General features: G+C 47.3%; 1 protein-coding gene across 1 annotated transcript in view; it reads right to left on the bottom strand.

Moving 5' to 3' along the window:
- BOK (BCL2 family apoptosis regulator BOK) overlaps nucleotides 1–18,210 on the bottom strand; it is a 40,669-nt gene extending 22,459 nt beyond the window's left edge. Inside the window, exons 1-2 of the mRNA XM_029616798.1 lie at nucleotides 17,545–18,210; nucleotides 8,038–8,166 (exon numbers count right to left, since the gene is read on the bottom strand). Coding sequence (XP_029472658.1) covers nucleotides 8,038–8,166; nucleotides 17,545–17,767 — 352 coding nt within the window. The 5' untranslated portion in view covers nucleotides 17,768–18,210. The remainder of the gene's footprint in view (nucleotides 1–8,037; nucleotides 8,167–17,544) is intronic.
- Between the last annotated feature and the right edge of the window lie 3,940 nt (nucleotides 18,211–22,150).

The following is a 22,150-nucleotide window of genomic DNA, read 5'->3' as shown; positions in this document are numbered from 1 at the left end:
CTTTGGTTCTTACAAGACCCACACTTAATCCAACAATATGGACCCCCCTCTCATGTTTTACCGCCAAGTTTGTTAATAATCCACATGGCCATTGCAACTAGTGAAGCCGATGTCCGAAACATCCAGCCTCCCCATGCTCGCTGATATTACGTATATGAGTGCATCAAATGGTTTCAAGACATATGACAGCGCCGATCCGGGATGAGAATCCTAGCTCCTAGCAGCTTCGGATGCCATCTCTACTGCCTACTCTTTAATCTCTCTCCCCACCCAGAGAACTTCCTGTGCTACTGAAACACTAAAGGGGCCTCTGGAGGGGATCCCAGTTGGCCTTATCTTCCTGGAGATAAGACCCTGACAGAGGATAGCCCCCAATGCCTCCCTCCTGCCTGCTCCCTCACAGGCAGCACTGCCTCTCAGTTCTATAATCTCCTCTTTCTTACAGTGTGTGTGTGTATATATATATATATATATATATATATATATATATATATATATATCAACTTCCTATTGGGGCGAAATGCCTCCAGCATTGTGATAAACTGTGTAAACACGGCAGTGTCTGGGAAGTTTGTGTATTGAGTGGGGGAAGAGGTTTATGGTAAAAGGGGAAAATGAACGTTGACCCTAGGAAGTACAAAATGGAGGCCTGGATAGGTGCAGATAGTGTGGGATGTACAGTAAACGCCAGGACTCAGGTAAGCAAGGCCAGCCATGTACACTGAAAGAGCGCCAGTGTTAATGAGCAGAATCCAGGACCTTTTCAGGTCAATCTCTTTCAACAGATAAAGCTCAGGGTCAAGCGTGACCATCTTATGCCTGTACGAGCAACCTTAAAAAAAAAAAAAAAGGTTTGGACAAGTTCCTGGAGGAAAAGTCCATAAACCATTATTAAGGTGGAACTGCAGACATCCACTGCTTATTCTTGGGATAAGCAGCTTGGAATCAATCTACCCCTTGGGATCCTGCCAGGTACGTGTGACCTGGATTGGCCACTGTTGGAAACAGGATACTGGGCTTAATGGACTCTTAATCTGACCCAGTATGGCAACTCTTATGTTGTTATGTAATATGCATGACATACTGTAGATTTGCATGCACTACCTCCATTGTATGCAAATCTTTCTCATGTATATTCATCGTGGATATCCTGAAATTCTGACCTGTTTGTGGCTCTCGAGGACCAGAGCTGGCCACCCATAACATAGGCAAATGAAAGCACACCCCTACTACTAAAGTACTGGAGACTCCACTTCTTGCTGAAGGTGCTATTTCCAGACTCTTCAATGGCCAGCACGGAACGTAGTACCAGGAAAAGCTTTTGTCTAGCACAAAATGTATTAAATTCTCTTTATTGATTGGGAATACAAAAAATGTCCAGAGCTCAGGCTCTCCAGAATACATAAGATCAATCAGGAAGTATTTAAATTCGTATGAGACAAACCACAAGACCCCATCCAAACAGCCCCATTCCTAAAGTAAAACCCACTCATCCCTACCCCGATTCTGACAGAGGCAGTGACAGTGCACTGAGCTGCATACTCTAGTGCCCCGCGAATCCAAAATCCACTTCCAAACTCTCAGGAACGTCCTCTTTCTGGACAGAAACAACGTCATCACTGACATCTTCTCTCTAGTCATCGGATTATGCATCTCTGTTGTCCACACGTAGCGATTCCTTATGCACCATGGAATCAAGATGAACCTTTTTAATAATTACCCATGACTGAACAGATGAAAAAGAAAAGATTATCATCATCAACAACACAGTCGTCCAACATATCTAACAAGCGAAATTCAGGAGATAACACCAGATCAGAATGACTTTCCCAAAACCTATGAGTATGTGGACACTCCCCGAAACAATGTAAATAAGTGTCCACTGGATCCTCACATTTTAAACAGCTCCCAGACTCAATTCTCGAAGCTTTCTGAGCTCTAAGAGGGTTTATATACATTCTGTGTAGAAACATGAACTGCACTTTCCACCAGTTAAGAACTATTTTGTAAACTAGCTTTAAAAGCGGGACTCCAATCTCTCTTCCATTTGGCCACCACATCAGAAACCAGACCCGCCAGGAGGGTGACAGATTGTGAAGGGAGCAGGAAGCAGTGGAACTGCCCAGTAAAGGAGAATTAGCGCCAAGTTTCTGCCCTCTCCTCCCCCGAGCGACGTCATCACACGTGGACCGCTCCTTTATCATCGGAGGTGCCTGCGGCGCGTAGCCAGGGGTGAGAGATTGTGAAGGGAGCAGGAAGTGGTGGGACTGCCCGGTAAAGGAGAACTAACATCAAGTTTCTGCCCTTTCTTCCCTCGAGTGACGTCATCACACGTGGACCGCTCCTTTATCATCAGAGGCGCCTGCGGCGCATAGCTAAAGTCTCGCGCATGCCACAGGGGCGTGCAGCTTACATCTGTTTGATGAGGAAGAAAAGGAAAAGCGAAGTTGTCGCTTCCTCTATGATTCCGGATTCTCTGAGAGGCCCGATGGATCAACATGTTCTACACTTAAGTAATTCGCCAGGAATGGACTGTAGATTGGAAGCTTCTATTATTTAGGTTTCATTAAGTCCAGGCAAAGTTCAGCCTCCAACGCAACCATCTGTTCCATCTTTGGACTCCAAACTAAATTCTTATTCTTTGGTAAATGTAAATTCTTCTAAGATGCAGCAGATTGCTACTCAGTCAGTTTCTAATCAACAGGGTGTAATTGCTATATCTGAGTCAATTCCATCTGTGCTAGCTGTTGTCTTGGATGGATGTCCGAGATAAACCGACGGTATTACCTACACAAGCTAAGTTCAATTTCTAAAATTTTTACTGCCGTACACTTACTGATAATATTTTGTATACTTGCATTGTTTAGAAGCCATTTGGAACTCAGCAGGGCATTTAATTCTGCTAGAACATATTATGGCTCCTGAAGAAGCATTTTAATTGAGAAACACGGGCCAATATTGTGAAGCGGGCTTTTTTGAAGTCAGTTGATAAAATCATTTTGAAAAACACTGGATATAAATTGGATAAAAATTCTGACAAAAAGTTTGATAATGACTTTAAGGTTATTCACAGCACCCTTGAAACCGCAGATGATTGAATAGACCGGAAGACCTCGTCGGCTGATGAGGTACTTCGTCTGGCTTGCTGGTGCGGCTTCAGCCCTTAGAAATAATAGTATTTCCCGTGTTCTATAGTGTGTAAAATTTCGATTCCACAAACGCAGGAGGAAGCGGTAATACTTTCTACATTAACATTCAGTGTTCCCCTTTTTCTTTTACTATTGTCTCTTTAGTTCCATCAGTTAATGTGGTAGAGATGGAAGCACCTGAAGAAGTTACACTGAAAGATATTTGGAGGATGGTAGCTAAATTAGATCATTCATTAACGTATAATATGTCTCAAATTTCTAGTTTTACTAATGAAACTAAAGAGAAGTTAGTAGGACATGATAAATGTCTGGAATTGTTAGAAAGTTCTCTCTCAAATATGAAAGAAGATTTGCCCTCTGTACAAAATGCTGGTGTATCATCAATTAAGGATAAACTTTTTGTACACAATCGTTTAGAAGTATTGGAAAATGTATTACGCAGTAAAAAGATTTTTAAAAATTTTCCTATTTCTAGACTTTTGTCTCCATTTGAGATGTTCAAAAAGTATTTCAAAGACATCTTGAGTTTTTCAGATGATCAAATTCCATTAACATCTAATGTGTATTATTTACCTGAACAATGTGCTAATGTAAATGGGATATTAGAGGTAACTAGGCAAGAAACATTCGATGTTTCTGCCTTCTTAGAATCTTCTATTAATTTGGTTCCCACGAGAGCAACGTTAATTGTGTCCTTTTACTCAGATAAAAACAGAGATAAATAATGTATTTCGAAAATATTGCCTGAATAAACATATTTCCTTTTGTGGTCATAAAATACAAATTTTTCCTGATGTTTCTAGAAAATCGCAAAAGAGAAGGACACGCTTACTTTTAAGGAGAAAGTGTTGCATTTAGATGCTACTTTCTTTCTAAAATTTCCTTGTAAATGTTTGGATTCCTTTCAGAATATTTTTGACCCTCTTCATTTAGAAACATTTATTGCAGATAAATCTTGGGCTATTTATATAATTACGGGTGGATAGTCTGAACATTAGTTTGTATTATAAACTGCTCCTTTTCGTTACCTTTATAATGAATACCTTGAGATTTGCTTTTCTTTATTCTCTACCCTCCACTGAAATGAGGACTTTGCTAATGTATAATTTATTTCTGATTTTTTTATTTGTGTAAGTTACTTGATATATGGAGGATTTTCTATGTTTGCCTTTTGAATTGTGATTAAAATTCAATAACATTTAAATTATAGAAACCAGACCCGCCTCGTTTTCACCAACTAGATTCTTATACAATCTAGAAAGCAGTTTGGGCCTTGCTTTGACAATCAAAGCTCCCTGTCGAGAAGGCTTCTCACCTCCCATTCAATAAGGTAGTTATATAGTGATGTAGTCGCAGATAGGCATAGAATCCTTTGTTATCCAAATTATATGTCTCCTTTAACTGTTGAAAGGAGCACGCGCCATCTCGGAATTTCTAGCAAAGCCTGTTCAACGTTTCAAATATTTCGTATATTTCATTATTTATTTATTTATTTATATACCGTCATTCTGAGATTAGCAATCATGGCGGATTACAATAAAGCAATAAATAAAAACCTAAGATCTATACATTCAAACATAAAAACAATACTGTTAGTTACAATAAAATCATTACAGTAAGGACTATGTTCAACTACGTCTCCTGAGCTGCTGTTCCTGTTTGTGTTAGTCAGCGTACGCTAAACTAAATCACCAGGTCTTAAGATCTTTTTAAAATTTCCTGCCGTCTTTCTGTGTATGTAGTTCGACCGGCATTGTGTTCCAAAGTTTAGGTCCAGCGGTCGACAGCGCCCTTTCTCTAACCTCACGCAGGTGAGCTCCGTGTACTGATGGAATCTGCAGAAGGCCTTCATTGGCAGATCTTAAGTTCCTACTTGGGGCACATAAATGTAGAGAGGCATTCGGCCATTCTGTGTTATGGTTATGGTTCATGTTGTAAGGACTTTATCCTCCCCCCCCCCCCCCACCCCCAATTCGAAACACCACATTTTCTACATTTCCCTGTGAAAAATCCCCATTACCAACTGTAGGAAGATGTGAAGAAGACCAGGGAGACAAACATCTTTCTTTCTCGCCTACCACCGTACCTTACGGATTGGACCAATGAGGACACCAGCCTTAAGCCCCCGCGCAAGTTTTCGCAGAACATAAGGCAGTGCCGGCGGAAATCTAACTTGCTTTTCCAGCTCAATATCCAGACAAACCAAACAACCATCTGGTCAAGACTTGCACTATTTCCTGTTTCCGCAACTGTCCCGTTTTTTTGCTCATTTCTAATGCCAGAAAAATGTAAGGAGGCCTTTTTCTATACATACAAACCTTACATTTGGCACAAAAGAAGAATTCATCCTGCACGCATACTGCTCACAATTTTGCGAGTTTGCTGTAACTTTGTTTTGCTCGACCCTTGCATCTCACCTTTAGTGTTGTTCCTCTATCTAAGATCGTGAGGGCATGGGAACACATTTCAAAATGCAGAAGTAACGGGGTCCAAAATGCCCTTGTGACCTCCAGTGTTTGCAGATGAAACATTTTTTCAGAAGTAAGAGGGTCTCCAGGGCCCTTTCCTGAAGGATCTAATAGGATAATGCAAAAGGAGAGCTGAATTCATAGAGACTGGGAGCCTCGTTATCCGTTCGCCACATCACAGGACGCCACCTCAAACAGGAAGCCCTGAAGAGTAACACTGAAAGTACAGCTCAGGGTAAGACAACTGAAAACTCTACTTCCCAGACAGCCTGGTATACACGGCACATTTCACTTTAACCCTTTGGTGCCTGGAGGCAGGATTAGTAGTAAGGGCTGACAGCTTTATAAGAACAGCAGCACAAGACAGAGGAAAGTCACTTAGCTGCATATAAGAACTTCCCATTCCTTCTTCATATCTCTTCTGTTATTTCCGACTCAGGGACCCTTCCAGCTCATACATGACCCATATTTATGAACTAATGCTTAGACCACTGCTTGAATACAGTGTTTCCCTATTCCGGTTACTTGCACAGTGATAATGCATTAGAAAACTCTAGAGCAGAGGGTCCCTAAATGTTTCAGAACGAGGGCCGCATAGGACCAGAGGAGGCCCTGAAAGGGTTTTGGAGTTTGCTGAGAGGTGGGGTAAGGGTGGATCCCACTCCAGAGTTTGCTGATGCTGAGCAGGGGCTGAGGAGGATGAAAAAGGAGAAAATGCTGGGTGAGAGGAGGGGAGGGCTACTGTTGCTGGGCATAGGTGGGAGGGCAGAGAGGGAGATATTGGGCAGGGATGAGTGCCAACAGGAGAAATCATTCCAATACTAACGAGATTTTATTTTCTCCTGGTCATGCTCACCCCCTTCCTAGTATCCTCTTCACCCTCTCACCTATGCCCAGCAGCAGTAACCCCCCGTCTCTTCCACCCACTGCTCAGCCTTTTCCCCTTTTTCAGCACCCTCTTCCCAGCTGCTGTGAGAGAGCCCGGTCACCATATTCCTATCTTCCTCCCTTACCCTCTTCCTACCTGCAGTGGCTCCTGCACTGCTCTCTCACTTCGCTTGGTGATAGCAGGTCCTTCTCGGTGTCTCCTGCGTTCTGGCCTCTCCACCACGTGGTTCCCGCCAGCTGTAGGATTTTTTTCCCCTCTTCCTTCCTGTCCAGCAGTGATAGTTTCTCCTCTCAGCAGCGGCAGCAGCAGCAGAAACTGCTCCTTGCAGCAGCACTGGGGCCTCTCAGCCTCCTGCTGCACTCCCCTCCCCCCCCCCGTTATTTATCCATGACTTCACTGGTGCACCTGCCACAGACCAATAAGAGCTGGCTGGGGGGGGGGGGGGAGGAAGATCATCACACCTGGGGTGGGACGGAAGCTGCCGCAAATGGAAGGGCCTTGCCACTGCAGGTGGGACTCAGCAGGCTGGAAAACCTGTATCAATTGGTTGCATTTGGCCTGCAGGCCGTAATTTGGGAACCCCTGCTCTGAATCGCTCTTCCTTGAGCTGGCAGTAATATAAAAAGATCAGCTTGTCTGATGGCGCAGCACAGGAAAGAACCAAATGGAGCTTTGAATCCTGTGGCCTTAACTTTTCTCCCCGGAAAGTCCCTGCATTCAAGTCAGTTCTGCAGTTCCCTGTTAGCAGGAATGTGCCAAGCGCTGTTATATACACTCTGAACCCCGACTGATCGATTGCTTCATACTGACAAGAAGGTCGACATGCTGTCCCAGCCCAGGAACCCCACTGCACACCGTGTGTACGCCCCCACGAAGGCACCCCCAGCTCTCTCACCATCTTATGGCAGACGGGAGGAGCTCTCGGGACATAGAGCACAAGACGTTCACACTTATGCTCATTAGCACCCCAACTCTCTCTCTCTCTCTCTCTTTTGACAGGCGACACCTTGAAGAGAATTCTGCTTTGCCACCATTTTCAAGCTGCCTCCCTCCAAGAAAACTGAAGTGTCAGCGGAGGATGTCCTTCCCTGGGAGATACTCTCTTTCTCACGAGGGGGAAGTGTAGCCACTCCCTGTGCTAAGGATTGAAAAGCTATAATCCCTGGGGGGGGGGGGGGGGGGTGAGCTCATTTGTCCCTGAAGCAAAAAGCAGCAGCTGCAACTAGGTGCTTCTGTCTTTGATTTCGCTGGGCTCAGGGTGAGGTTTAACATCTCTTCCCATGTCACCCCTTCATGTGGGTGTCGGGCTACAGCAGCAGCACCTGCACACACTGCTGTGCACATAAAGTAAATGCATGAGCAGAGAGCCTGACCTGGTTTACTTTTCACTTTCCCGCCTCCTCTCCTTCCCTGGTACCACAGACGGGGTGGGACATCATAGAAGAGGCAGGCTTCCACGAACTCAAACGTTTACAACCCACGATGAGCGACACCCGGCCGCTCCATAACCCCGTCTGCTCACATACCGTACCTGCTGTGAAGATTTCCGTGGCTACAGCCAGAAAGGCATCGGACACGATTGTCTCTGAGGTCAGAGAGATGTTCAGCTGTTGGGCGATGTTCCGGTAAAGGTTCGGTCGAATATACTCCAGCTCATCCCCTGGAACAGAAAGTTTTGGTTTGTAAGAACAGGGATGACGTGTAGCCTAAACTCCACTACACTGCGGGGACCTTCAGGTGGAAAGTTATGGCGGAGGGGTCTCCCAGAGCTGAATGATTGTGGAAGAAGAATTGTCCTTGTCAGCAGCTCAGGATGGCCTAGTGCCTCTGTTCTGCCCGTCAGTGCCTGCCTCCCGTGCTGCCGCAAACCTGACCCCTTCTCTGCGCCTCTCCCATGAAGGCTTTAATCCCGTCCTTGTTTTGTCTCCTGCCACCTTCTCTAGAACTGAGTCTACCGCCCTCTCAGTAAAAAGCATTGCCTCATACTGAGCCATCTTACACTGAGCACATCTCCTTTTCACCTCACGTCTTCCACAGCATGGTCTGAAATCCGGATTAGCCAAATATACGGTGCCCTATGCCCCCCACCCCAAACTATTATACTGGCCACCTCATCAATCAAACCTGTTTGGCAAGCTCTTTCCCCTTACTCATAAACCAAGATGCTGCATTCTTCTATCCTTCCGCAGCCTTTCCATGACTTTGTCCACCACTGATGTCAAACTAACAGCTCTATATAGTTTTCTGCTTCCGACTTGGTGAAGCGATACTATGCCTGCTTTTCCCCCACTCTCTTGGCAGTCCTCCTCTTTCCAGCGATAAGGCAAACAGAGCCGTAAGTCAACATCTTCTTCAGGTTTTAAGTATTCTGGGATGAACACCATCAGGTCCCCTAGCCTTGCATACTTTCAACTTTGCCAGGACCTTGACTATTACCTCCTGAGCAAATAGTTGTGGGTTCACTCCACAGTCCCTTTGCTCCTTCACCCTCACTCTCTCCCTCTCCTTCTAGTGTTAATACTGAGCAAAGGTTTCTGCTCAAGATGTCTGCTCTCTGCTGATCCTTCTTCACTAATCTAATGTTCCCCTTTTATTTTGTATTTTTCTTTTCACTTAGATGATTAAAACAAATGTTAACCCTGCCTTTAGTAACTAGGTAATATCCTTCTCTGTCTCGGCTTTGCCCCGTCTTTCTGCATTTCTATTGGTAATGTCTGAGCCATTTTCCAAAACATTGAGATGGTGTCCCTCTCAGAAGAGAACCCTTCCACTCAAGGAAAGCGGGGGACAGACATCCCTCCAAGTCAAGACTGGTGGAGGTGGAGGGGAGGGAGAGGTACTGGTGGCGGAAGTATGTGGAGGTAAAGAGTCCATATGAGTCAGGGAGAGCGATGAAGCTGAGCAAGCAGCCTGGAGAGTCAATACCCTTCTCAAGTCAGCCGAGGCACAGTTATTAACTTTGTTTCAATAAATGAGAAGAAGGGCAGCAAACGCTCTCCTTGGTGTCCTCATACAGGGGAAGGCAGTGAGCAGGGCACAAACCTTGCAAGCTTCCTCAATCCCATCGCTTGCCTCATCTGCAGAGCAGAATCCCGGGTGGGGCCAGGGGCTCTTGCACGTCCTCTGGACTCATTCCTTTCCCAGTGCAATCTGATGAAGCCCCTTCACTGTAATCAGGAATCCCCAAGGGGGGGGGGGGTGCCAGACGGGCCCCGGCAGCTGCAAAAGCTTAATTAGCCAAAGTGCGGATTCTAGAGCAGTTTTGTAATTTTACACCAACAGGGACAAAGAATGATGCCTGAAGCTCTTAGTGGGTTTTTTTTTCTCACACAGCTCCCTGGCAGCCTCTCACACACTTGGATCACTGGAAAAGCAGTGACTCAGGAGTCTAACATTACAGGGATTAGCTAATCAGCTCCGGGCTACCCCTCCTTCCACCACCACCACCACCACCACCCTCTTTTCCAGCCAAACTGCAAAGTAGCACAGCTGGGAGTAGGGGGCGGAGTTCGCCAGATGTGGCAGGGTAAGGCTTTAGAGGCATATTTGTAAAGACGACTTCTCCCTGCCGTCAAGCGCACACACCTCTCATTGGGCTGGCAAAAGTGCTCCCTGACAACAGCAGCGTTTCTGCAAGAACAGTGGACAAGGCCTTCCCCAGAGGCTGAAGGGGGTGGGGGACGACAATTGAAATATGTACATACGTAGACTTGATCTTAGCCAAAAGGCCCAGCAGCGGTCTGGCAACAGCAGAAGCCCATCACACCTAGCATGGATTGAAAGAGAAGGTGAGCAAGAGGAGACCCAGGACGGAGAGGGAACAGTGTAAGTCGGTGCCAGCAGGGTGAGGTGCACAGAGAGCTTAATAGGATGGGATATCAGGACTGATTACTGGTCCTAGACATTGAATTGCAGCAGCACTGGGGCCATCAAGCAAAATAAATAAATACGATTATGGGCAGCCCTGGGAGAGAGTCTATGCATGCAGAGAATGGAAATAACTTTGTCAGTGTTATAATAGCAGGGGGGGGGGGGGGGTGTGCTGTAAATCTAAGCTGGCATGACAATGAATGGGTTCAGTAGAGTGCAAAGAGCTGATTTCACCAAGCTGGCGTTAAAAGGGGAGCTCCGATCCTCAAAACTCAAGGATCCAGTCAGGCTAAAGTGCTCTGCTGACTGGAACTGACTTGCACTGAAGAAGCCTTCCCACTGAGAGAAACAGGGGACTTGCTGACAAGCACCGACTACACTGCCTCCGCAGCACGAAATGCATTATCCCAGCAGCATATTGCTCAGTGTAAGCCCACCACTGGTCACTTGCATCTAAACTTTACCGCCCAGCCAGACTTCACGTTTACTTGTCTGAGCGAGAAGCCGCCTCGGATCTGAGGATGGAAGCTCCAACGGGAGTCCGATAAGAACAAAAGAAGCTCTAGGCTGGGTCAGAGCAAGGTCCATCCACTGTCAGCGGCCAGTCTGGATCACAAGTACCCGACAGATCCCCAGTAGTTGATCTATTTCTTGTATCTCCCAGGGCTAAGCACTGGCTTTCCCACTTCTACCTGGCAAATAACTGGTTATGGCCTTTTCCTTCAGGAGCTTGTCCAATCCTCATTTGAACCTGCTGTTTTGGTTGCCCTGACCACGTCCTCTGGCAGCAGATTCCATAGCTTGATTGTGTGCAGAGTGAAAAAAAATACTTCCTACAATTTGTTTTAAATCTGCTGGTCGCTAGTTTCATGGAATATCCCCTAGTGCTAGTGTTATTTGATAGGGTAAAAATAACCATTCCCTATTTACCCGTTCCATCCCACTCATGATTTTATAAATTTCAATCCTATCCTCTCTCAGTCGTCTGTTTTCCGAGCTAAAGAGTCCTGACCTGTTTAGCCTTTCTCCATAAAGGAGCTTTTCCTTTATCATTTTTGTCACCCTTTTCTGTACTGTTTCTTTGTCTCCTATGTCATTATTTTGAGATGGGGCGACTAGAACTACACGCGAGACCCCAGCGTGCAGTTGTGCCATGGATCTATACAAAGGCATTATGGCAGTCTCAGCTTTGTTCTCTGTTCCTTTCCAAAGAATCCCCAACGTTCCATTTGCCTTTTTGACCGCCCAGGGACTGGCTGTGATATGATCTCTCCCAACAGATTCCAGTGAGAGAGGAGCCCCAAGAATGCAGCCTGCACAGCACACCCAGAGTCTCCACTGGGTTAGCATGAAGGCGTACGAACGTGCATGCTCATCTCCCCAGCATGGCTGAGAACCGAAGTTAGTGGGGTAAGAAGCGATATCGAACAAGCCGTCAACGCTTCTGCAGCTGGGGGCTGGGATCTATTCTTACTGGTGCGGGCAAGAATAACTGGGATGACTGGATGGGCCAACTGGTCTCTTTATCCGCTGTCACCATCACCTGCTCTGTGCAGTGACAACAAAGGGAGAGCAGAATCCCCTTTCCCCTCTTGGATGAGGATTGCAGACAATGCCTATGTCCCCTTGGCACTATGGCGAGAAAATAAGAACAGAAGCTCCAGAAGATGGCGATGTCTCCTTGGTGGGGCTGCTCTCACCAGCGGTGGGGACTTCAATGACATTTTGAATGACAGAATTTCTTTGACTTTGTTAAATGCATCTGCAAAAGTAAATACTGGCACTCTACTTGCAGAGGTTTCAAATATTTAAGTAAAGAAGGCTGTGCAATGCCAGGGAGCTACATAAATAAAGCCTTCTGAGCCCTCTGCAGGAGATCTGATAAGAAGTAAAGGAAAGCTTCCTAATGCATGGCCGGGACTGATAAACACAGCTCTCCCTCTCACTTGCCATGCCCTACAGGCCTATCTGCAGCCATTTAAACTGGCAGGTAGGAACATAAGAAATGCCACGCTGGGTCAGACCATGGTCCATTGAGCCACTGAGTATCCCATCTCTGACAGTGGCAATCCAGGTCGTAAGTCCCTGGCAGATCCCATAAAGTAATCACTCATGTAAATCTCCTCTTCCTCCCCCATCATCCCCAGAGGCCACACTCAATCTCTCTCTCTGTCCCCTACCATCCTTATCCCCAACAGTCACTCTCCTTCTCTCTCAATCCCCCTCATTTTTAGCAGTCACATTCTATCTCTATCCCCCTCATCCCAACACTCACTGTCTATTGCCTTCATCCCCAGCAGTCACTCTCTCTATCCCCCTTATCCCCAGCAGCCACTCTCTCAATCCCACTCATTCTCAGCAGCCACTTTCTCTCAATCCCCCTTATCCCCAGCAGTCACTCTCTCTCAATCCCACTCATTCCCAGCAGCCACTTTCTCTCAATCCCCCTTATCCCCAGCAGTCACTCTCTCTCAATCCCACTCATTCCCAGCAGTCCCTCTCTCTATCCCTTTATGCCCAGCAATCACTCTCTCTCTCAACCCCACTCATCCCCAGCAGTCACTCTCTCTCAATCCCACTCATTCCCAGCAGTCACTCTCTCTCAATCCCACTCATTCTCAGCAGTCACTCTCTCTCTCTCCCCCTTATCCCCAGCAGCCACTCTCTCAATCCCACTCATTCTCAGCAGCCACTTTCTCTCAATCCCCCTTATCCCCAGCAGTCACTCTCTCTCTCAATCCCACTCATTCCCAGCAGCCACTTTCTCTCAATCCCCCTTATCCCCAGCAGTCACTCTCTCTCAATCCCACTCATTCCCAGCAGTCCCTCTCTCTATCCCTTTATGCCCAGCAATCACTCTCTCTCTCAACCCCACTCATCCCCAGCAGTCACTCTCTCTCAATCCCACTCATTCCCAGCAGTCACTCTCTCTCAATCCCACTCATTCCCAGCAGTCCCTCTCTCTATCCCCTTATCCCCAGCAATCACTCTCTCTCTCAACTCCACTCATCCCCAGCAGTCACTCTCTCAATCCCACTCATTCTCAGCAGTCACTCTCTCTCTCTCTCTCTCTCTCAATCCCTCATTCCCAGCAGTCACTCTCTCTCTCAATCCCACTCATTCCCGGCAGTCACTCTCTCTCTCAATCCCACTCATTCCCAGCAGCCACTCTCTCAAGGGGGATAGAGAGAGCAGTCACTCTCTCTATCCCCCTTATCCCCAGCAGTCACACTCTCTCTATCCCCCTTATCCCCAGCAATCACTCTCTCTCTCAATCCCACTCTTTTCCAGCAGTCACTCTCTCTATCCCCCTTATCCCCAGCAGTCACTCTCTCTCAATCCCACTCTCCCAGCAGTCACACTCTCTCTATCCCCCTTATCCCCAGCAATCACTCTCTCTCTCAATCCCACTCTTTCCCAGCAGTCACTCTCTCTCTATCCCCCTTATCCCCAGCACTCTCTCTTAATCTCACTCATTCCCAGCAGCCACTCTCTCTCTCAATCCCACTCATTCCCAGCACTCTCTATATCCCCCTTATCCCCAGCGATCACTCTCTCTCTCTCAATCCTCTTTCCCAGCAGTCACTCTCTATCCCCCTTACCCCAGCAGTCACTCTCTCTCTCAATCCCACTCATTCCCAGCAGCCACTCTCTCTCTCAATCCCACTCATACCTAGCATCCACTTTCTTTCAATCTGTGTCTATGAATCTATCTCATTTCCACAACTCAACCCCTCTCTCCATCCTACCCTATTTTTCCCTCTCCATACCCCTATCCTCAGCTCTCTTTCCCCCATCCCCAGCAGTCACAGAAATGCCAGGTATAAGAGTATTCGGGGCACATGAGTGGCAGGGTATGAAACAAATTCCCCCCCTTTCTCCATCACATGTCGTCCCATACCTTGGGCCAGGGGTGTTTCTTCCATGTTGAGTTACTCTGACAAGTCCTTAAGTAAATCTGGTCCCATGAATCTCAATGCAGTAGAACTCTGGGGAAATGGAACTATATCTCCTACATGAAATGAGATGAAACCCAGACACGTTCAGCCTGTCTGAGATACTGGGAAGCACTGGTAGTAATGAATTATCTCCCGGTGCCTGAGTCTATCCTGGAAATCTGCTGAGAATTTAAGGGGTTAAAATATAAAATTAATAGCTAATAGGGTGCAGCAGATATCTCAGTATCCTTCAGAGACTGGCATATTTCTTTTCATATTTTGGAACAATCAGAGACCTCTCTAATTGCAAACGTTTTCTTCCATTCTGTGCTTTCTGGGAGGAAAAACTGGATAAACTGAAATAATAACAGCAAACCGGGCTCTGTAACTTGCTTTCTCCAGATCTGTGACTTATGTTCCCCAGACAGACGTCCCCTTAGTACATCGGCAGCGGGTGCTTTGTGCAGTTAAAAGTTTGCCCTGGAGTTCTCCCAGACGTATTTATTTATTTATACTCCACTTTTCAGCACTTGGAAGTGGATTACATTCAGGTACTGAGAATATCTCAAAGCTAGGCCCTGGAGCTTGCCAACGAGAGCAAGGACCACAACGACCACCCCGGCACCCCGGGAAACTCTAATCCCTAATAACCATGATTCCATGCTGTGAGTTTGGTTGGTCTCCTTAGTTCTTCATGCTAGCAGCACAGTTTTGTCTCCTTGGTTACAGAAGACCCAAGAACAGGTTTCCTTTTACTAACCAAGCTACCTCTTTGGATATTCTGTGCTTCGAACATTATCCCAGAACTCCATTTTTGTGACATGTCTTGCCCATGCTTATCATCGACTGAAGATGTGCCCTCTCTATAACACATGCACTGGGAGCCATCTTGTACAGAGAGTTTGTCTTGGCAAAGCGTGCTTCAGTAATAAAACCGAATCAAGAAATGCTGCGAGGGACAAGGCTTAAGGTTGTTATAACAAACCTCTGTTATAAACAGGTTTTCCACAGAGGAACAGCTGTGCGTCCAAATCAGCTGTATTATAATCAGCTGACTCCTCCCTGATCGATCTCAGTATCGCCCCTGTAATCTCGTGCGGGGCATCATGAAGGAGAAGGCTGACAAGTGACCCCCATTGCATCGTGGGCTTTGTAGTGCTGCTCTTTCCATTTTTTAATTTATCACTACCTACCTATGCCAACACGCCTCAAAAGCAGGGGGAGGTCAAAAAGTCCAGGCCGGCCTACAGTCTTCATCCCGAAACGAGGGTCACTTGGGCAACACTGCTTGTAAAGTCTGAAAATGGAGCGTGAGAGCACTGGACCAGTCAGCTGACCTTCATGCTAGAGTCGGCAGTGACCGATGTCACCGGTGAGGACTGGTAACCACCGCACCAGAGCGCAACGAAACGATATTACATTCATTTTTACAATAAAGTCATGATTATCACACTCCTTATCTGAGTTGCCAACTAACTCCAACCCCTCAAGGACACACACGAGCCAGTCCTGCCTTCTTCAAATGTCCATCTGCAAACAGCCTAGGGTCCATCTCCCAGTCCAATGCACAGAGCTACCAATTCCAGGAGGTTTACAAATGGCATTTTAATTTTAAGTGGAACTGACTTAAAGTATCCCCAGAGATTTGGGGGGGGGGGGGGTTAGTTGGTAGCTCTGCGGTTGCCAGGGTTACCAGCTGTCTCCATTTTTATTCAGGACAATCCAATCCAATCCCGGTGATACATAGACTTATGGACCTGATTTTCTTAAAAGAAATCCATTTGGCAGATGAGGCACTGAACCAGTCCCACTTTCTAGTACAATTTTCTTCCCTTTTCTGGCCCTGTCTCATCTCTCCACAGCCACTGCACTGAGCCTAGCCAGACGATGCCCCCTCCCCTGGCAACAATGGGGCCTGAAGGGAGTGTCCATGTCCCCCATCCAGGGCCCATGTCAGGAGAGGGAGCAACCACCCCCCATGGGACTAATGCCAACTGCAGCTTCTGTAGGGACAACAGGAGGGCCCCCTGCTTCAAGAACCCACTTGGATTATAAACTCTTTTGGGAAGGGACTTATTACACCTGAATACTGCAAGCTGCCCTGAGCATTATTTGGAAAGGTGAGCTAAAAATAAAAAAATATATATATATTCTAAAATTCAGCACAGGAACCGAGGGGAGGGAAATAAGAGTAGAGGAGGAAGAGGACCTAGGAGGGACCGGAGTGGGGATAGAAAGAGAAGAAAGAGAACCCGGGAAGGGGAAAAGGGAGGAGGAGAAGGAGGAGGACTTCCCCCACAACTCAGCCAAAATTTGGATGGAAGGGATACTCCCTTCCCCCCCCCACTCTGCCAGATGCCTGGGGATATCTTTCACTCCCCCAGAGGTTTGAAGAGACGAAACCCCCCCGCCTAGCTACCCTGCTAACCATAAATCTGACTCTGACCTCCAGTCCACAGGTGTACCGCTGATGGGGGTCAAAGCAGGACTGGGACGGGCCTGTCCTGAAATAATGCAGCCAGCTGGCAATAATTCTAGCAGCCGACCCTTTCAGTTTTTCAGGAGTCCAATGCTACCCCCCTGACTCTGTCACCATAGGATTCTAGACCACTCCCAGTTTTCTGAGTCAGTCCCAAAGCCTTCTCCTCCGTAATTCAAATTCTCCATGGGAGAGCAGTGACACACAAGTCTGCTGGGAGTCCCTGCACTAGAGAGAGCAGCTGAGTACTCACAGAGCCCCTGCACTAGAGCAGCCGTACAGCCATGAAATGTCATCCAGGGACTGAGTTTAAGGTTGTTTTGCCTCCTAAAATGTCCCAGAATCCTCTTGAGACACTACTCCGATTTCTACTTACAAAGCTCTGTAGTAAATAATCGTGCATAAATCAGAATAGGGAAATGATGCAATTTGTTAGCATGACTTCTCTTATGAAAGGTCCTGTTAATATCCACTCGGTGTAGGTACGACCTTGGATTAACATCTCACCTAAAGGAGGCCACTGTCCGCCAGCAATAGTGTGTGCCGCCTATCGTTATAACTTGGGGATTGCCTTCCGTACAGATTTAGGGGCAAGTGATGGGTGCAAGAGCCTGCAATACCTGCATTTTTGTCAGTGTCACTTGGGAGGGTCAGATGGGCCGATTTCCCTTTGCTTTTCAGGGGAGGGGGGGGGGGGGATCAGAGCCCGCCTTGTTACAGCCGCCAGCAGCCTGGTCTCCTGTGCACTTACCCAGTCTCAGGAGTACGTTAGACACCTCTGCCAGCCTGCCCCCGGGCACTGGCGCACTGTACTCCGGCTTGCTCCAGCCGATCCCCGCCCGGATCAGCCGGGAGTGGATGAAGTCCCTGCAGAGGGCTTTGCCCTGTGAGACCAGCTCCTTATCGGTGGGCGATCGATCGAAAACCTCCATCACCTCGGCAGCGAAGACCGAGGAGCGGCGCAGCATATCCATGATGATCCCCGCTGCGGGGCGGGAGCCGGGCCACCTTCAGAGAGGGCGGGCGGGGGTCAGCAATGCATGGGACCCCCCCCAAGCCCTCGGCTCTGCGCCACCCAGACAGAAGAATCCCCAATCCAACGAGTTAAACCTCGGCGTTAAAACAAAAAAAAAAACCCCCAAAACGGCAGTGCACGCACAACAGCCACAGGAAAGAAAGTGCAAAAGTTTAGAGAAAATCCTCTGATGAATGATGCGTGCTTTAAGCTTCAAAATATAATAATAAAAAAAAACAAACAGGTCCAATAAAAAAAAAAAAATAAATATAAGAAAGAGAGAGAACAGGAAGTGAAATCAGACGTCCCAAATTCCAACTGTCTTTAACGAGAGATGGGGTGGGGGGAAGAGAAAAGCCAGTCGTCTGGTGCAGAGGATTAAGGGAGCTTAAAGCCTTTCCATCCATGGACCGGAGGGAGGGCGGGACCGATGCGGCGGGGCGGGGCTGCAGGGCTTCCAGGAGCTTCCCCAGCCTGCGGCGAGGCGGCTGGAGTCCCCGGACACGCCTCCGTCTTGACCTCTTTAACTTCACTTTTCTTCTGGAAATACAAAGTCAAGTTTAAAAAAGCGGAAGCAGCGTGGGGGCTCTCGGGCTCCGTGACCTTTGTGCGCAGCACCGGCTGAATCCCCAGCGGAAAAACAAACAAAACAAAAACCCCCAGGAGCACAGGACAGAAGCCTTCAATTTTCCGCGACAGCGCGAAATCTAAATCTGATCCTTATTCTCTCCCTCCCTATGATGTATTTATTTATTTTTATGGGATAAAATTTGTTTTTTGGGAGGGTTTGTTTTTTTTTACATGCCAGCACACAAGTTAAATTCATTCAAGAAAAGAGCAGATTTCGGGAGATCCGAACGTGCTGCCGGTTTCTCTCTGGGTTATGCTTCCCGGAGGGTGCCTGCCGTGTGTAAGCCCCCTCTCCCTCTCCCCCACCGATCTCCTCCGCTTTTAGGGGGTAGCAGCACAGCCTGATTTCAGCATTGATCGCAGGGCTTTGGAGGCAGTCGTCGGGGCTTGCTTTACCCTTCTAAGGAGACTGCATTAAGCAGGGAGGGGAGAGGGGGCGGAGTTAGGAGGAGGGGGGCGGAGTTAGGAGGAAAACTGGCCCTCGGCGGCGAGGAGCCCCCGCTCTTCCTTCTTAAGGAGGTTCCTGGCGCCGACCGGAGAAGGCTGGAGGCGGGGACCTCTCCTGGCAGGGGCCGGCCCGGCGCACAACTCTTGCACAGCACTGGGAGGGGGGTGCCCCCGGCGCGTTATCCACAGGAGATGGCCGTGTTTCCCACGTGTGCTGCTTCTGTGGCTCTGTTTTAAAGATCAGTTGTTCAGTTTCAAGGGGGTGGGGAGTGCAGTTGGAAGCTCAGGATGTCCGCTCTCCGGCGCTGATGTTACTAGGCCGTGAGTACATCAGCTCCTTTAAACTACACCTACTGAACTTTGTTCTTGCCTGCAGTAACTGAGTGTGTAAAACAGGGATTTATAGTCGGTCACACCTAGGTAATGGGAAGATGGCAGTCACATTTTTTTTTCCCACCTTGGCCCCGGCTCCCACCCTGTAGGCTGCTTGTGATGTGAGTGCTGCAGCAGGACGCTCCTTGTGACCTTGGCCAAGTCACTTCACCCTCCATGACCTCAGGTACAAACTTAGGAACTCATTTACTAAGCATTTTTCCAATATACACTGAACGGGAGAAAAGCCTCACCACATCTCAAGCAGCCTTCACGGGGAGGGGAGGGGGGGCTAAGGTGCAAAAATGTCATTTTCTCATTACCTAGGTGTAACTGTTAAGTGACTGGCGACAAATCCCTTGGGCTGTAAGAACTCTTGGGACAGGGAAATTCCTACAGTACATGAATATAATCCAAGTTGCAGTGGCTGACCAGTCAAGAAAGGCAGAAAATAAATAAAAAATTAAAAAAATATATTTAAAAAGGTGATATAGGGAACCAGGCAGGAAGAGGCGCAGCCTGTGCTGCAGCTTGGGATAGAGATAACACAGACATTTATAGGTAAGTTCAGAACTAAATGTGAGAGACCCACTCTTGCTGCACTCGTGGGACCTGTTTTTTTTAAACCACTGATATCACGATTTTGATTTGCTTTTAATTTGTCCCTTCCTACATAAGCATGACATTGCAAAGTAACCTCTTTGCAAGGCCATGTTATTAAAATAAACATTTAGAGGTAGTGTTTGTGTCTGAAACCAATTAGGCACTTGGTGTATGTGTAGCAAGTTTCCTCAATACATGTAAACTCACAACAGAAATTCTGTTTTGGGTCTGGGATTTGATGCCAGGGACACGCTGACGCACAATAATGGGATTTTGGCCCAGTGTGCCTCCCATACTGCTGAGCACCCTGCAGGCCACCTATGGTTGGACATGGAGGTAAATGCTTGTTAGGGTCCACAGCCATTCCAGCCAGTGACTCAAGTATCAGGAGAGGAAAACCTAGCATGTAAAGCTGCAGATCCATTTCAGAGGAGGAAAGCCTGGGAGAAAAACTTCTGCTACATTCCACAGCCCTTCTCCATATTTTGGCTCATCCTGTGGGAACTAAAAAGGTAGGTGATGTCTGCGAAGTGTCCATTGTCTGGAGGTCATAGCAGAAGCGCCAAAGGAGATAGAAAAAGCATTACCTTGGAAGCAATTTATAAAAGGAACTCATGGGGAAGATAAGCCAACAATTCTGGAAAAACTACAACATCATGAAGACCAATGACAAACTTGCTGAGTCCTAGTAGGAACTCAAAAGTATCAATTATGACTGGAGTGTGGAAGAAGATATGGCCAGAGTGTGTGTGTGTATGTGTGTGTGTGTGTGTGTGTGTGCTGAAAAGCCCATTCCATAAATTCAACAGAACATAATGACCCTTCTAATTGACACCGAAATTGAAGATGTCGTAGGATCAGATGTGGTTGAGATGCTAATGGAGAAGATTTGTCTAGTGACAATCTGATACAGCTAGAACATGGGCAGGCAGCAGAGGAGGAGGCACAGGAGAATGGAGAAGCTCCAGCCAGTTAAGCACAAAACAACTCTCTGAAGCCTGGCGATATTAAGTCGGAGGAAATACAGCAAAGCGGTATTTTCTGCATACTTTTTGGGCTTCTCAAAAATTAGCGCATTGGGCACACATTTTTTTGTTTTTTTGCATCGAGGGAAATAGCTAATAGCCTTATCAACATGAATTTACATGTGATGAGCGCTATTAGCTATGTGCTGTATCGGACGCGCGTTTTGGATGCACTGTCCCCCTGTTTTGCATCGGGGGTTATGGACGCGCATCCAAAACGCGTGTCCAATACCGTGTTGAGCCGTGCGCTGCGGCCTGCTTGAGGCTGGCTTGCCGATCCCCCCACGGATAATGATCCGAACCGTGAAGGCAGTCTTAAAGTTTCCAAAGGAGTAAACGGTTTGTTCATCGGCTCTAGGGAGCTGTACAGGGAGAAGAAGCAGCATTCAGAGCGACTGTGTGTGGATGCATTATTTGCTATGGAAAGTTCAAGAACAAGGATAACAAGAAGAAAAGTGCTTGCTTGAAGCAGAGCACGTCGGCACATCCACTCGGGAAAGGTACACATCCTGAGCTTCCTGTTCCTACTCTGTACCTGAACAGCCGAAGGAGAAAGCAGTAATTTCAGTTATCGCCCTGCCAATTAAACACACTGACTGAATGACTTATTTTGAAATATGTCAGCAGTGGGGCCGGAACAACTGAGGAATGATCTTGCCTTTGGACCCTGGGCTATGTGGTTAAGTTGAGGAGAGGTCTGTGGGGTTCAGTGGGGCAAATGGGAGAAAGCTGGGATCTTATTTTGATGCTGAGCCCCATTGGGAACCTTGCTAAGAGGTGGCCATGTAGAAAGGCCATGCATTTGGAGGTGAGAGGATGCCACAGCACCCCCACGTGAGGCTGCTGCAGTGGTTGTTTCCTGTGTCTGTTTTAGACAGAGACCCCTAGAAGAGTTGTGGATTTTTTAGTCGAAATTTAGAGGGAGAGGAGTGTTTCTATTCAGTTACTTTTCCCTCAAAAATCCTAGGTCCCAATTACTGGGACCAGGAATTTGGAGATATGAAAGACTTTCTGAATTATTTTACCTTTATAGGTCAAAGAAAACTTTTCCTTTGTGGAATTTAAGTTGAAAGGAAGTTTTTCCACTCTTCCTTTCTGGTTTTGCGTGGGAACTGGTTTTATTTTTCCCATCCGGTTCTCTTAGCCTGAGAGGGTCAGTGCCAGCATGGCAGAAGTATTAGAGAAGGTGGATATTTATGTAGTTTCCACTGTAGCTTGTGGAGAAAAAGCGAGAAGAGTGTGGGGCACTCACAACGGATTCAGAA

The sequence above is a fragment of the Rhinatrema bivittatum genome, chromosome 9, assembly GCF_901001135.1.
Source record: "Rhinatrema bivittatum chromosome 9, aRhiBiv1.1, whole genome shotgun sequence".
In the NCBI taxonomy this organism is placed as follows: domain Eukaryota; kingdom Metazoa; phylum Chordata; class Amphibia; order Gymnophiona; family Rhinatrematidae; genus Rhinatrema; species Rhinatrema bivittatum.
Note: the sequence above shows the minus strand (reverse complement) of the source record. Positions and strands in the feature narration are given on the sequence as shown.